The following is a 13,752-nucleotide window of genomic DNA, read 5'->3' on the forward strand; positions in this document are numbered from 1 at the left end:
CAGAAAAATTTTGCGAGGAAAAAACAGATTCCGGTAACGAATTCCAATCTTGCACTGTTCTAGGGAAAAAACTGTATTTAAAACTGTTAGTTTTGGCGAAAAGGGGAGTAAGTGAATGTTCAAGAACGTTCAGAGTCCTTCTCACTAGAGGATGCTTAATGCACTCCGGAAGCTTCAGTTTATTTTTACCTGTTAAACTATTAAACAAGAATACCAATCTATTAATCTTTCGGCGGACTTCTAGTGTAGGAATGTTATTTGACATCATTAACTGCGATGGAGAGTCTTCCCTTTTGTATTTTCCGTATATAAACCTAACCGCTTTCCTATTTACTTTTTCAAGGACCATTATGTCCTTTTTCGTGTACGGGTCCCAAACGACTGACGCATATTCAAGTAAAGACCGCACACAAGTTTCGTAAGCCAATTTTTTCATGTGTGCTGGGGCAGTTTTTAGCTTCCTTCGTAAAACCCATAGCTTTCTCAATGCGGCTGTAGAAATATTAGTAATGTGTGACGACCATTTTAACTTACTATCAAGTGTTACACCTAAATATTTATATTGCTCAACTTCCAAAATCCTATTACCGCGAATAAGGTAAGGCAGAAAACTTGGAGACTTTTTTCTAGTTATACGTAAGACAACAGTTTTTTCCCTATTAAGTTCCATAGCCCATTTAAGACACCATTCTTCAATGGCAAAAACTGCTTTTTGTACAGAGCTGTGGTCATATTCGGATGAAATTTGTTTAAACACAACACAGTCGTCTGCGAATAACTTAACAGAAACATCTTCAGGTACGACCGCAACAAAATCATTAACATATATTAAAAACAACAATGGCCCAAGCACACTTCCTTGGGGGACTCCTGATTGAACATTAACAACACTTGAAGCGGTCTTATTAATTTCTACATATTGCCGTCTGTCTGTAAGGTATGCTTGAACCCACCGAATGATAAAAAAAGGCACACCCATACATTCCATCTTATAGAGAAGTTTATTATGTGGCACCTTATCAAAGGCCTTGCTAAAATCAAAGAAAACCACGTCCGTTTGTTCGGACATATCAAGCACCCGCGCAAAGTCGTGCACAGCCAGAACAGTCTGAGTAACTGTAGATAAACCCTGCCTAAACCCATGTTGACAATCAGACAGAAGATTATGATCGCTCAGGAACTTTCGCAGGTAGCCGGCTACAATGTGCTCCAACATCTTACAGCAACTGCATGTTATGGAAACAGGCCGATAATTTGAAACTGACAGTCGATCACCTTTTTTATACACAGGAACCACACGTGCTATTTTCCAATCTGAAGGAAGTTTTCCGCATGCTAATGATAGTTTAAAAATGTCTGTTAGGCAACCTGATATTTGTTCTGCGTATCGCCTCAAAAATACATTCGGAAGACCATCGGGTCCAGTGGATTTTTTAGTGTCCAGTTTCAACAGCATCGCCAGGACACCCTCACGAGTCACGAGACGACAATTGTATTGTTACATTTGATTTATTTTAACAGAGGGGCAAAGGAAGAACTGAAATCTAAACAATTTTAACATTATAGTGATATATTGTTATAACTGGTATTGTAATAAGTTGATAACACTGTAATGTCAAAGTTTTTCAAAAAATAAGGGCAACAAATTTGTCGCAACAAAATTTTTGCCTGGGCCTCCTTTTTTTTGCTTTGCTCAGTTAATTAAAAAAAGACAGCTTTGTTTCAATACTTTTTGCATTACAATTACCTTAAAATAACAGGGTTTTACTGTACAGCGAACCACGGTACAGACAAACAACAAACTGAGAACAACACATTAAACAATGAATGACTGGAATGCCTGACGAGAAAAGGTATGCAAGCACCTCAGCAGAGCATGGGAAAAGAGATGTCGTGTACCTGGGCCGGGCCTTCGTGCCCAACGGTGATCTCCTGCGATGTCGCCTGGGAAGTGAGGGTGCCTGGGGAATGCGCATCAACGGTAAGCCTGCGGACTTCATGGCTCGGGGGGCTGGCACTCTTGTCCAGTCGCCTGCACAGCACACAAGACAGCAAGAACGCTAGATATCTGGATTTTCACTGCACATAGCCTGTAGGCCTAGACAACACCTCTGCATTCATGGAGCTTTGAAGGGACCACAGGCCTACCTCAATCACACTTTTGTCCTCTGATCTTTCCCTCCTTTTGGCACTGCTTGCATGCTAGAATGTACAGGAGGAGCAGGCAAAACTAGGGGTTTGCGAATATAGTCGATGACCGAAAATTCTGACTTCTTCGTGGCACCACGACATGGCCCACAGAGCTGAAGTATAAGAGTGCCTAAAATTTTGGACGCATCGAAACTGACTGCTCGATTTCTCGAACCCTGTTTACACTAGCTGTCAATACCCAAGCCGCCACATAATATGTACGCTGGAACCTCATTAATTTGCTGCTTATCGATGGCCGCCATCGGCCGCCACCCGCGCGCGCGGGGAGGGGATGCCAGTTTTGTGCGCTGACATAGCAGGTGCTCAAGGCCAGCACCAAGAGCGATGCGACAGAGCCACGCAGAAAAAATACAACCCCGCTGTAGCATGCCTGATATCTCGTCTGTCTCGTTTTTATTTACAGTGCAATGTTTTCGTTTCGATTGTAAATAGACCCCCCACTTCGGATTTTCAATTTTTAAAAAACAGGTCGACTTACAATCATGTAAGTACGGTAGTCGCCAAAGAAAACTACAGTGCGCTGATTTGAATTTCATGCCCATTATTTGATAACTATTTGAAAACCTGGAAACAAATTCAATTCGTTTCAAATAATTTAGAACATGCACTATTTGATTTGGTCAGCAAATAGAATATCCTCCTATTCAATTTGCTATTCGAATATTTTGAATATTTGCACACCCCTAAATAGTACATTCTCCAGATGCTCGGCCAATCATGTATCACATTTTTTTTCCTGCCAGTGTCTACAGAAAGGCCCAACCCGTGGATTAGAGTACTAAGGGTTGTTTTTTTTTCACCCTGTTATTGACTGCTGTAGCCATGCAGCATTTTTGTTGATTATGCGTTTCCCTATTTCTGGCCTTGGTTGTTGGAAAATCATGACCTTATCACCAAAAGGAGCCTCTTTCTCTACTTTCCACAGTTACACAAAAATGATAGCTCCTTGTTGGGAGATAGCTGCACAGTCCATGATGTCACAGGGCTGAAGGAGATCGTCCTTCCTCCCTTAAGCTCCCAAAGAGTAACCTGCCTTTAGATTGCAGTAACCTTCTCCAGCTCTACATGAATGGCACAGGACTCAATACCTTTTCTGTATAATGCAACAATGATGCTGAGAAGGAAAATGAACGGCTTAAAGCTGCACAGCAAAGGCTAAGGTGATGAGGCTCACCTGCAGGGAAGCTGTACATCTGGTTCAGACAGGTAGGCATCAACGTCCACTTCCTGGAGGCTCAAGACCTTGGGCAGAGCAAAGGAGGCAGCCTGCTCCAGCATCTTCTCCAAGTCAGAGCTCAGGGTCACCCCCAGCGACCGCGGACGAGCTCCCAAGGGCGCCCCAGTCTCGGGGCGCCTGTGAAGTGGGGCAGGAGAAAGGATCAAGGACGCACTCCTCAGTGCACGCATCAGATGGCAGTCACTGCACGGTCAGACTGCTTCACACAGTTACTGCACAGTGGATCAGAAACATAAATAAGCAAATGAGGCCAACATACCGAAGCTTCTATGGCATCTTGCTGTCAAAGAGGAATAAGGGAAAAAAGAAATGAAACTGCAGCATTCCAGCAGACCATCTTTTTTTCTCCCAGGTAGTGTTTTCATCAACAGCATTTGAAACATATCAAAAGGAAAGGAGAAGTGCAGAAAACTATGGTTAATTCAATTGAACAGAAAACTGCAACATAGCTTCTTCTAATCATAAAACAGCCTGGTCAATAAAGATGTCTAATTGGATCTAGTAAATATAAACAGACCTAAAAATTAAATTTCAAAATTGGTAGTTGCGAAAAGCGCACGATCTGTCTCACTTCTTGGCTGACACTTGAACTGGCCGTAAGAGAAGGGATAAAAGAGGGACTGAGAGAAGTAAGGAAGAAAGAGGTGCCGGGGATAATTTAGACCTTCTGGGGATCTGTGCACTGCACACAGGCGGTTGGGTTCAAACCCGGGTACTCTGCCGGGTCAGTAGCCGAGCGCCCTAACCACTGAGCCACCGTGGCGGTTCCAAACAGGCCTAGCAAATTTGCCTTTTTAATGTGCGTGCTTGAGTGCAGAGGATAGAAGGCACCTCTTGCATCTTCATATCCAGTAGTGCCGACTAGAAGCATGATCTGCAAATCTTCTGGTGCCCACAATGGCTGATCTGAATTACATGATCTGAATTACAGTACCATCCTTATTTAAGATACACCACCAATTATAACATCCAACGTGACCAGCAAAGTACACTATGTCACACAACAGCAGCCCATGTTGAACAAGTGGCGCAACAGCGCATTTCCTGCATACCTGTTCACTACCTCCTCTGGCTCAGCTGCAGGTTCCACTGTGGTCGCTGACACAAACACTGCCGACTGCGGACGTGGTGGTGTCTGGCTCTCGATTGGAGGAGACTCCTCAGGCGGCAACATGGGCGCCTGGCGTGTGCGCGACGTTCGCTTGATGCGTTCCTCCAGGAGAGACTTGTCCTTGTCTGAAAGCTGCACAAACACAGCATGCTCCTCAAGCTTTAACTAGAAATTTAAACACTGCAACAACAACAAAAATGCAATACCGATTATTTCCCATCAAATGATAAGCCACCTCCTGTTCCGCCTTGGCAAGGTGCCCAAGAAAAAGCAGGCCACAAGCACACATCAGAAATGAAAACGTCCTGAAAATGAAATGAAACTAACAATCTACTACCAAGCTACCTGGGCTAAACTGCAAGTTGTCAAAGACTACTTTAAGCAATGGTGTGGAATTGTTTGTGCCCATAGTATTGTTTTTGTGAGCAAGAAACCTTCGTTATGTAAAGATGAGCAGTAGCTACAAAAGGAAGCATGCTGCAGGTATGTCAACTATGGGACGTGTAGATGACTTCTACAGTCGAGCCCGCTTATAAAGAACATTAGCGTCACGCGGCATCCGTTAATTATATCCCGAAGTTCATAGTAAGTGGACCACAGCTTTAAAGACAGTTGTTTGTCAAAACACAGAATTTCTTCTTTACGAAAAAGTCCGTGATGTACATCTGCTTTTGTAGCACACATCTAACGAAGAAGGGTTCCAGTTTATTTAAAGCTGAAGCGTACTCTTCCCCGAGGCGCTTGGCATAGACAAGCTGTCTAAGGCTCTCTATATAGCCCATTGCTACAGGCGCGCTTATGGGTGCTGGCTCCGAAGTTTCATCCTCATCCGATTCCCCCACATCACTCTCATCCTGTACTTCATAAATGATGTCCTCGTCCGTGCACGGTTTCGTGGTGTTGGCTTCGTCATAGACAGAAATAAAATCATTCTAACCAATGTCATGACCCCCCATGTTGGAGTCGATGACGCGCTGCCACAAATCGCAGCCGGGCTGGTCATCTTCCAAAGCATCAGGATCGGCATCAGACACTGTGTCGACAAAGCCGGCCTTGCGGAAGCAGTTACGCTCACCAGCTGCTGTCACATCCGCCAAGGCCGTTTTCATCATCTCTACTGCTGAATACAATGGAAATGGGCACAGTGTTCCCGTCCGCCATCCCGAATTACGACCAGGGCCCGAGATTTGAATGAAGCCAACGAAACGTCTGCACCGCAACAAGAGTGACAAAAGCACGCGATGGGGTAGACGTGCAACGCACTCAGGCGGCAATCAAGCCAATCAAGCTAAAGATACAGACGCACAGCGGCAGCGGAGAGACAAATGAGGTGTGCCCGTGAGTGTCAGTGCAGCCACCTCTTGGCTCCCATGGAAGGCCTGCTTCACGGAGCGTAGCCTCCGCGATCGGCACCGCCGCCGGCGCGTTTGATCGCGGAGGCCACATGAAGATTTCCAAGAGAATGAGGAGAGGGAAGCAGAGTTGCGAGGAGGGGCGGGAGGGCAATCTTGGAAGGCGCGTCGGCAGGGAAAGGGTAGCTCGCTTGAGAGTGCTTGGGAGGGCAGCACGCCAGCGATGAGAGGGGACACATACCGCGCGCCGGGCGCACAAAGGGGTCGGAGGCAGGTTGTCTCGCATCATGACGCCAGGTTTACACCGTCCGTTCGCTGTAACCGATCAGCAGGGCTTAATGACGTTCGTTATACATGTGATTTTCTGCCATTGAAATAGTGTATAGTTTGACGGTCACGCAGGTTATAAGCGAAGGTTCGTCTTAAGTGGGGCCGTTATATGTGGGCTTGACTGTACGGGTAACGTATCCACACTAGTCTGGTGTACAAAACAGTGTTAGGTAATCTTGCTGGCTCGACTACCCTAGATTTACTGTCTGAAGAATTTATACTGACTATGTTCTTTTAACACAAATGCACAGCAAACAAGATCAGACGTGGCCCCAGAACCGTAAACACTGGTACAGACACATGCAGTAAAACTCAGATAATTAAAAGTCAAGGAGAACGCAAAAAATATTTGAATTATGTTGGCCTTTGAATTAACTGAGCCAGAAAAAAGAAGATCCAGGCAAAAAATTGTTGCAGGAAAGCGCTACCTTTCGTTGGATGAACTCTGAGATTACTTAAAGTACTCAGAGATGCTGGTGACCTAACCTGCTAACCTCAGCACACCTCACAATAATACAGCGCAGGCTGGCATGGTGCACAGTCAACCTGAGCCATAGCTGTTACGCTGCTAGGGGGTGGAAGGTGCATTGATGAAAGTCCCTCTGCTAGACACCACTCTTTGCCGCGTGTGCGGCAAAATCGAGAATGGGAATTTCTGCATAGCACCCCAGATCTTCCGAGTTAACAAGGCTAGTTCAGGCCGCCGGTTCGAATTATCCACTAAAAATTTACATTGGAATATAGGAAACCATAGAAATTCATTATTCAGGATTTAAACTGAACACAGCTCAAATTATCAAGGTTTTACTGCAGTTTATTCAGTGCTTGTTCAAAACAAAGTGAGGTAGGGGAAATCATAAAGGAACACCAACTTGAGCACATTTTTCTGCTAGCAACAGTACGGCTCCACTCCAAAGAAGTGAAATAGCTGATAAGAGCCAGAGCTTCCTTCTAAAGACAAGTTCTGATTTGTTCCAAGATAAAATGGCATGAAAGAATAAAGATGAGAAGGTTACCAGCCCCAAAAATGGAACATATGGGCTCAGTCTCCTGCACCTCAACACCTTCCAAATACTGGGCTGCAGCACCGTTGAAAATTAAACGAGCCTTGCAAGGCAAATTACACAAGCCAGACATCATTTGACAGTTCCACTACCTATGCTGCTAATGATTTAGAGGTCAACTTTTCTCCATGGGTGCAAAGAAGAAATCCAATTAGTCGGAATCTAAGGCAGATTATCTGGTAAGTGCAATTTTATAGCAGTTCAATGCACAGCACATTTTATGCAATAGCATAAGAAGAGATCCATGTCTCCACACCCACTCCCTGCTAAGCGTTGGCAGGTGGCAAAGCAGAAAGAGAAAAATTCCTATCTCCTCAGATGGTAAGATGGTTGCCAGGAAAAGAAACCTGTCACCTGTCAAGGCTGGCATACAGAAAAGCTAGCTGCGACCTGCCACGGTTGGAAGGAAAATCTTCCCCCTCCACTTGTATGGTTTCTGTGGTCATGCATCACGGCTCCCGAGGCTCTCATCCATTGCACTATCAGTGCTAATGGTAATTAGGTGTCCAAGTTTCTTCCCCCTTTTATGCCACACAAATGAACAGGCAGTTTTAGAATAGCGCATGCACCATTACGTACATAGAATGCAAGCGGTCTGCGGGACGTTACGCTGTTTGCCGCATTCGCACTTTTAGTTCAGTGTATGCAAACAGGGACGCAATGATAACTCCAGCCTAGTGGTACGATCTGGTCTTCAAACAGGGACCATTTTTTTTTGTCAAAAAACTGACGCTCCTTTTAAAGCCTAGTTGCAGAATCGTCCTGCCAAATAAAAAAAAGAAAACTTCTATCGTTCACAAGCATTATTACAGGCAAGATGACAAAGTGCGAGCCCCATGCCTCATTTATGGCCCGCGAACGTACTGAAAAATGGCATATCAATGACTAATTCACTCCGAAGCACGTAGGCTTCCTTCAAAGCGCGGAGCCAAGTTGGAAACTACATTTTCGTGAAAGCAAGTGCCACACACGCTAAACTCTGGAAATAGCGTGTGTAACGTAGACATACATACACGAGCATACTATGAAGCACACTATTTTTACCGTACGCTATCCCTTTGTACATATCTGCGTACGCAATACTAAAACTGCCTAATGAGAGATAAGTGAGAGCTCCCACCTGACCAATGTACTTAAACACTCGTTTCTCCTCGCGGAAGTAGGCCTGCACCACACAGTTGAGTGCTGCATTCCTCACTGCGCTATCCCGGTCTGAAATGTGCCTGGCCACCTCTTTGAGAAGCACTGCAGGAGTGGGTTCCGAGATTGGGAGGCCCAGAACCTCAAAGAGGAAGCACAGTTCTTCCAGGCACTCTGCAGGAACAAAAAAGAAAAAAAAACGGGAGGCTCGCATGACTGTTACTGCTACGAAGTGCAAGATTCAGTGACAGCCCTTTGTGGCAGTGAATATAATGAACTGTATTCATTATTGTCTCCTCTGCCAGTGTGTCAGGTCACTGCTCTCAATCGTGAAGTTGGTGCGTTTGAATGACTCAGCTAGGTGTGTACCGTATTTACGCGATTGTAAGTCGACCCTTTTTTTTAAATTAATATTCCGAAGTGGGGGGTCGACTTATAATCGAAACAAAACCTTGAACTGCCAATAAAAGCAAGAAAAACAATCTATCAGGGACGCTACTACGATGTTAGATGTTTTTGTTTGCTCTACGGCTCCAAGCGTAGCATTCAGATATCCCTCGGGCTTTCTGGCCAGGATTTTTCATTTTTTATTTTCACTGCGCACACCGTTACCCACCGCGATGGTTCAGTGCTACTGAACAGGATACCCGGGTTAGAACCCGACCGCGGCGGCAGCGTTTCGATGGAAGCGAAACGCAAAGGCGCCCGTGTGCTGTGCGATGTCAGTACAGCAGGTTAAAGATCCCCAGGTGGTCGAAATTATTCGGGAGCCCTTCACTACGGCACCTCGTTCTTCCTTTCTTCTTTCACTCCCTCCTTTATCTCTTCCCTTACAACTGGGTTTCCGTCGATATTTGAGACAAATACTGCGCCACTTCCTTTCCCCCAAAACCAATTTCATTTTATTTCACTCGCGGGAAGGGCCGCTGTCCCGCTGTTCTAATCGCGGAGTCTGCGCCAGCGCCAGGGAGTGTCGCTAGCTGATGGAAGAGCCGCTATTTCAGTTGGTTGCGCAATACGTAACAGCGGTGCTTCTGGGGAATGCCGATGTTTGCTGGAAGAGCCGACGCCCCGACACCGATCACTTTCAAAAATTATAAAGCGCACTTAGGACAACAGACAAGAGAGACCAAACCACACAAGCGCTTACTCGCAACTGCGCGTTTATTCGAGAAACACACCAAAGGAAGAACAATCACAAACAAAACAAAAGCCATCGCGCAGGCGTGACAGGAAAAGTGCTCATACAGGTGCGTCAAGATATCAAAACTCTCTTTCATGCAAAGATTTTTAAAGAATATGGGCGTGGATTACAGTTCACCTTTGAAACTCCTACAAACGATTGCCTGCAGTTCCTTGACACAAAACTTCATTTTGTGCAGGATCATGTGTGCTGGAGGTATTCTCCGAGGTCTGATAAACCACTCTTAAATTATCAATCAAATCACTCAAAAATTGTGAAGTGCGGCATTGCTGTCTCCTGCCTAGGATCGTCTTTGCTCAAGTCGTGCCCTCACGAAATGAAGGAAAGTTTCTGCGAGCAAGTGAACAGACTAAGATTGGCTGGATTTCCAGAGGACGTGCTGTTTCTAGCTTCTAGCAAGGTGCTGAAAAAAGTAAAAGAGTTCAATAGGTCACTTTTGAAGGGTTCTGAGGAGAAAAAGAAAAATATTGCAGTCATACCTTATGTTCATCGGTTTTCTCATCAACTAAAAAACGTGGGTAACAGATATGGTGTTAATGTTCTCTTCTCTGCCCCTCAGAAAGTTAGTAGTGTTTGTGCGAAGGTTGCTGCGCGCTCTAGCAGCGATGTATGTGATAAACGAAAGCGGTGCTGCACTGTGAATCACAAGAACCGCTATGTCAGATGTTCAAAAGGAGTGGTGTATCACATTCCCTTTTCTTGTGGCCGGACCTATATCGGTCAAACGGGCCGCTGCCTTAATGTGCGCTTGCAAGAGCATTTTTTGTCATTGAATAAGTCGCCTTCATCTAATCTCGCTAAGCACTGTTCAAAATGCAGCGGCTGCAAGCCTTTGCTTGACCAAACTAAAATCTTGTTCCGACACCCTAATCAGCTAACCAGAGAGATTTCAGAGGCCTATCACATCCGTAAGAATCAGCACACGTGTGTTGCCGACCCTATGGTGGTTTTGCATGAAAGAGAGTTTTGCTATCTTGACGCACCTGTATGAGCACTTTTCCTGTCACGCCTGCGCGATGGCTTTTGTTTTGTTTGTGATTGTTCTTCCTTTTGTGTGTTTCTCGAATAAACACGCAGTTGCGAGTAAGCGCTTGTGTGGTTTGGTCTCTCTTGTCTGTTGTCCTAAGTGCGCTTTATAATTTTTGAAAATGAAAAACCAACTAGCTCAGATGTCAATTCTGCTACCGATCACTTTTTGTTTGGTGGTGCTTGGAGTTGGTGCTTTTGACTCGACTGCCGGCCGTGTTCTTCGCCATGAGCTCTCCAGGTTCGAAAAGCATGCGGCGCTCATTCTGCAGCGTTCAAGAGCGAGGCCATCATTTACGCCGAAGAAACCAACAACTGCGCGGCGGCGGGCCGCAAGTTCGACGTTTCTGAACGGTTGGTACGGGAGTGGCGGAAGCAGCGAGACATAATTTTCGATTGCGACTCCAAGCGAAGAGGTTTCCGCGGGCCGAAGTCGGGACGCTTTCTGGAGCTGGAGGTCAAGCTTGCAGCGTATGTCACCGAAATACGTGATCAGTCCCTTCCAGTGACATGCGAAATGATCACGCAACAAGGCCGGGTCTTTGCTGCGGAAGCTGGAATACTTCGAACAGACTTCAAAGCCAGCAGGGCTTGGGCTTCGAAATTTATGAAGAGGGCTGGCTTCTCTCTTCGTCGGCGTACTAGTGTATGCCAGAAGCTGCCTGCTGCGTACGAGGAGAAAGTTCTCGCCTTCCATAGGCACTACCTCAAGCTTCGCGGCGATACCTGCTCGGCCAAATCGGCAATGCAGACCAGACTCCCGTCTACTTCGACATGACGAGCAACACAACAGTGAGCGTGAGGGGAGCTCGCGAGGTTAAACTTCTCACGACAGGAAACGAGAAACTTCGGTTCACTGTTATGGTATCATGCTTGGCAGATGGCACAAAGCTCCGACCGTACATCGTCTTCAAAAGAAAAACTATGCCAAAGGAAATGTTCCCGAAAGGTGTGATTGTGCGAGTGAATGAAAAAGGCTTTATGAAGGACGACTTAATAGTTATTGATTGGTACCATCGGGTGTGGCTTTTGAGGCCAAGGGCATCCCTCAAAAATCGCAATCCGAGCTTCCTCGTGCTGGACTCATTTCGCGGCCACCTTACCGCGAAAGTGAAGGCAGAGCTCCGAAAAGAAGATACAGATATGCTGGTGATTCCCGGCGGTCTGACGGGGCAGCTGCAGCCGCTAGACGTCGGCATTAACAAGCCATTCAAGGGCTTGCTCCGGCGTGAGTACAACGAGTGGCTGGCGGCAGAAGGGCGGGAACTTACGCCAACGGGGCGCGTGAAGAGAGCCTCCCTGGCGGCTATGTGCGGGTGGGTGATTTCCGCTTGGGCGGCCGTTCCACGCAATGTCGTGGTGCGGTCATTTAGGAAGTGCGGGCTTTCCATGCAGGACGATGTGCTGTGGGATCGCAGCGGCAACGACGACGACGACAGCAGTACCACTGAAGATGACTCAAGTGAGGATGAATAGCCCATCTATGCAATAAATTTTCGTTTTTGAAGCGCTCCACCGGTGTTTTTTTTTTTCGGACATGCGATTGGGGGGGTTGACTTACATTCGAGTCGACTTACAATCGTGTAAATACAATATCTATGGATGATTGTGGTGATGTCATGCATAATGTCAAAGCATGCAGACCATTCAGCATGGCCTGTTGTGGCAATGTCAAGCGTGATGCCACTGAATGGTGACCAATCAGTCTGGCGCGGCGCGACCTCAATGACACCGATGCTGCAGAGCTAAAGAACTGCTGTCGAGAGCAACTGCACAAGGCCGAATGAAGCAACACAGAGGCTGAAGTTGTACTTGTATGACTATGACAGCCATACAAGAAAGAATTCAAAATAATTTGAAAGAAGAATAAAGAAAAGACAATTCATTTGTATTCAGGTGTGAGTATTCACACGCTCTTAACAAGTGGTAATGCTTTGGCATTTTTACATTTCAAAGCTGCTACCTCATGCTTAAAGGGAAACAAACTGATGGCAAATTCAAGTTTGCCTGTACAGTAAAAGCTCATTAATTTGAACCTTTTCAATTAAAAAATTCCGCTAATTCAAACTGCAGACGCGGCCCTGCCCGTGCCCATGTAAGTCTATGGTGTTGCATGCTTGCTAATTAGGGCACTATGGGCCTCGCACCGGCTAATTCGAACAGGCTCCTGAAGGGAGGCCATGTCCAGGCTTGACCCACATGGCAAGCAATGGCAAGTTCTTCTCAAGCCTGGATACCATGCTGCAGAGTTGCTTGTGCACCTCTGACAAGTGCGCAACGGCAGGCTTGGTGAAAAACAGACGGCCCTGTCTCTAAGAAGTCATGCCGCAGAGTTTTGGTTCACTTTTCTATTCTTCACGCCAGCCTGCATCAGCCAGCCAACAGAGTTCAGCCGTCCACAGTTCGGGCACTGATTGGCGCGTCTCACTAGTCTTATCGATTTCTTTACTCTTGCTGATGAGCAATTCCGCCAGTGTAGTCCTTCCATACTTTCAGTGTGCTAAAACTGTGTGCTCATCACATGACGTTGGCAGTTTGTGCGGTGAAGCCTTCTCTCACGTGACGCTGCCACTTGCGAGGTGCGTGATGCAGTAGCAGTGGAGCTCCACCGCTAAGAATAACCACCACACATTCGTTCTCTTCTCAAAATCAAGCAGCCATTGGGCAGTCTTTTGCCAAATAAATTTGCCATGATGCAAGCACTTCTTAGTGTTTTTTTTTTTTGGGGGGGGGGGGGGTGTCATTCACATATTTGAACTTTTGGATAAATGGAATTTTTCCGGTCCCTTGAAGTCCAAATTAATGAGCTTTTACTGTACCAAACTGTACTGTGGAGCTGAGCACGAATGAAAGAATCATGCCCAGCTTCAAAAAGAGCTGCATATTGTCGCCGCTCACGCTTTCACCCCTGGTCACGAGGGCCATTGCGAGCGGCCGTGGACGGCTGCCCAGAAGGTACTGTGTCCGCCATGCAAAACGCTACAATATGCACTTGGTTCACAATACCAGATGCAACGGGGAGGCGGGGGTGGCACGAGTGCTTTGAGGAGCGACAGATCACCGACACAGATTTGGCG

General features: G+C 46.3%; 1 protein-coding gene and 1 long non-coding RNA gene across 3 annotated transcripts in view; both read right to left on the reverse strand.

Moving 5' to 3' along the window:
* Positions 1–13,752, reverse strand: part of LOC144131161 (uncharacterized) — a 279,476-nt gene that overhangs the window by 33,917 nt on the left and 231,807 nt on the right. The gene's annotated exons all lie outside the window — the stretch shown is intronic.
* LOC144110734 (cytoskeleton-associated protein 5-like) overlaps positions 1–13,752 on the reverse strand; it is an 80,462-nt gene that overhangs the window by 16,802 nt on the left and 49,908 nt on the right. For both annotated transcript variants that reach the window (XM_077643808.1, XM_077643814.1), the window contains exons 20-23: positions 8,426–8,619; positions 4,501–4,691; positions 3,386–3,565; positions 1,900–2,032 (exon numbers count right to left, since the gene is read on the reverse strand). In XM_077643808.1, the coding sequence (XP_077499934.1) occupies positions 1,900–2,032; positions 3,386–3,565; positions 4,501–4,691; positions 8,426–8,619 (698 nt within the window). The remainder of the gene's footprint in view (positions 1–1,899; positions 2,033–3,385; positions 3,566–4,500; positions 4,692–8,425; positions 8,620–13,752) is intronic.

This window comes from Amblyomma americanum, chromosome 1, assembly GCF_052857255.1.
Source record: "Amblyomma americanum isolate KBUSLIRL-KWMA chromosome 1, ASM5285725v1, whole genome shotgun sequence".
Lineage (NCBI taxonomy): Eukaryota > Metazoa > Arthropoda > Arachnida > Ixodida > Ixodidae > Amblyomma > Amblyomma americanum.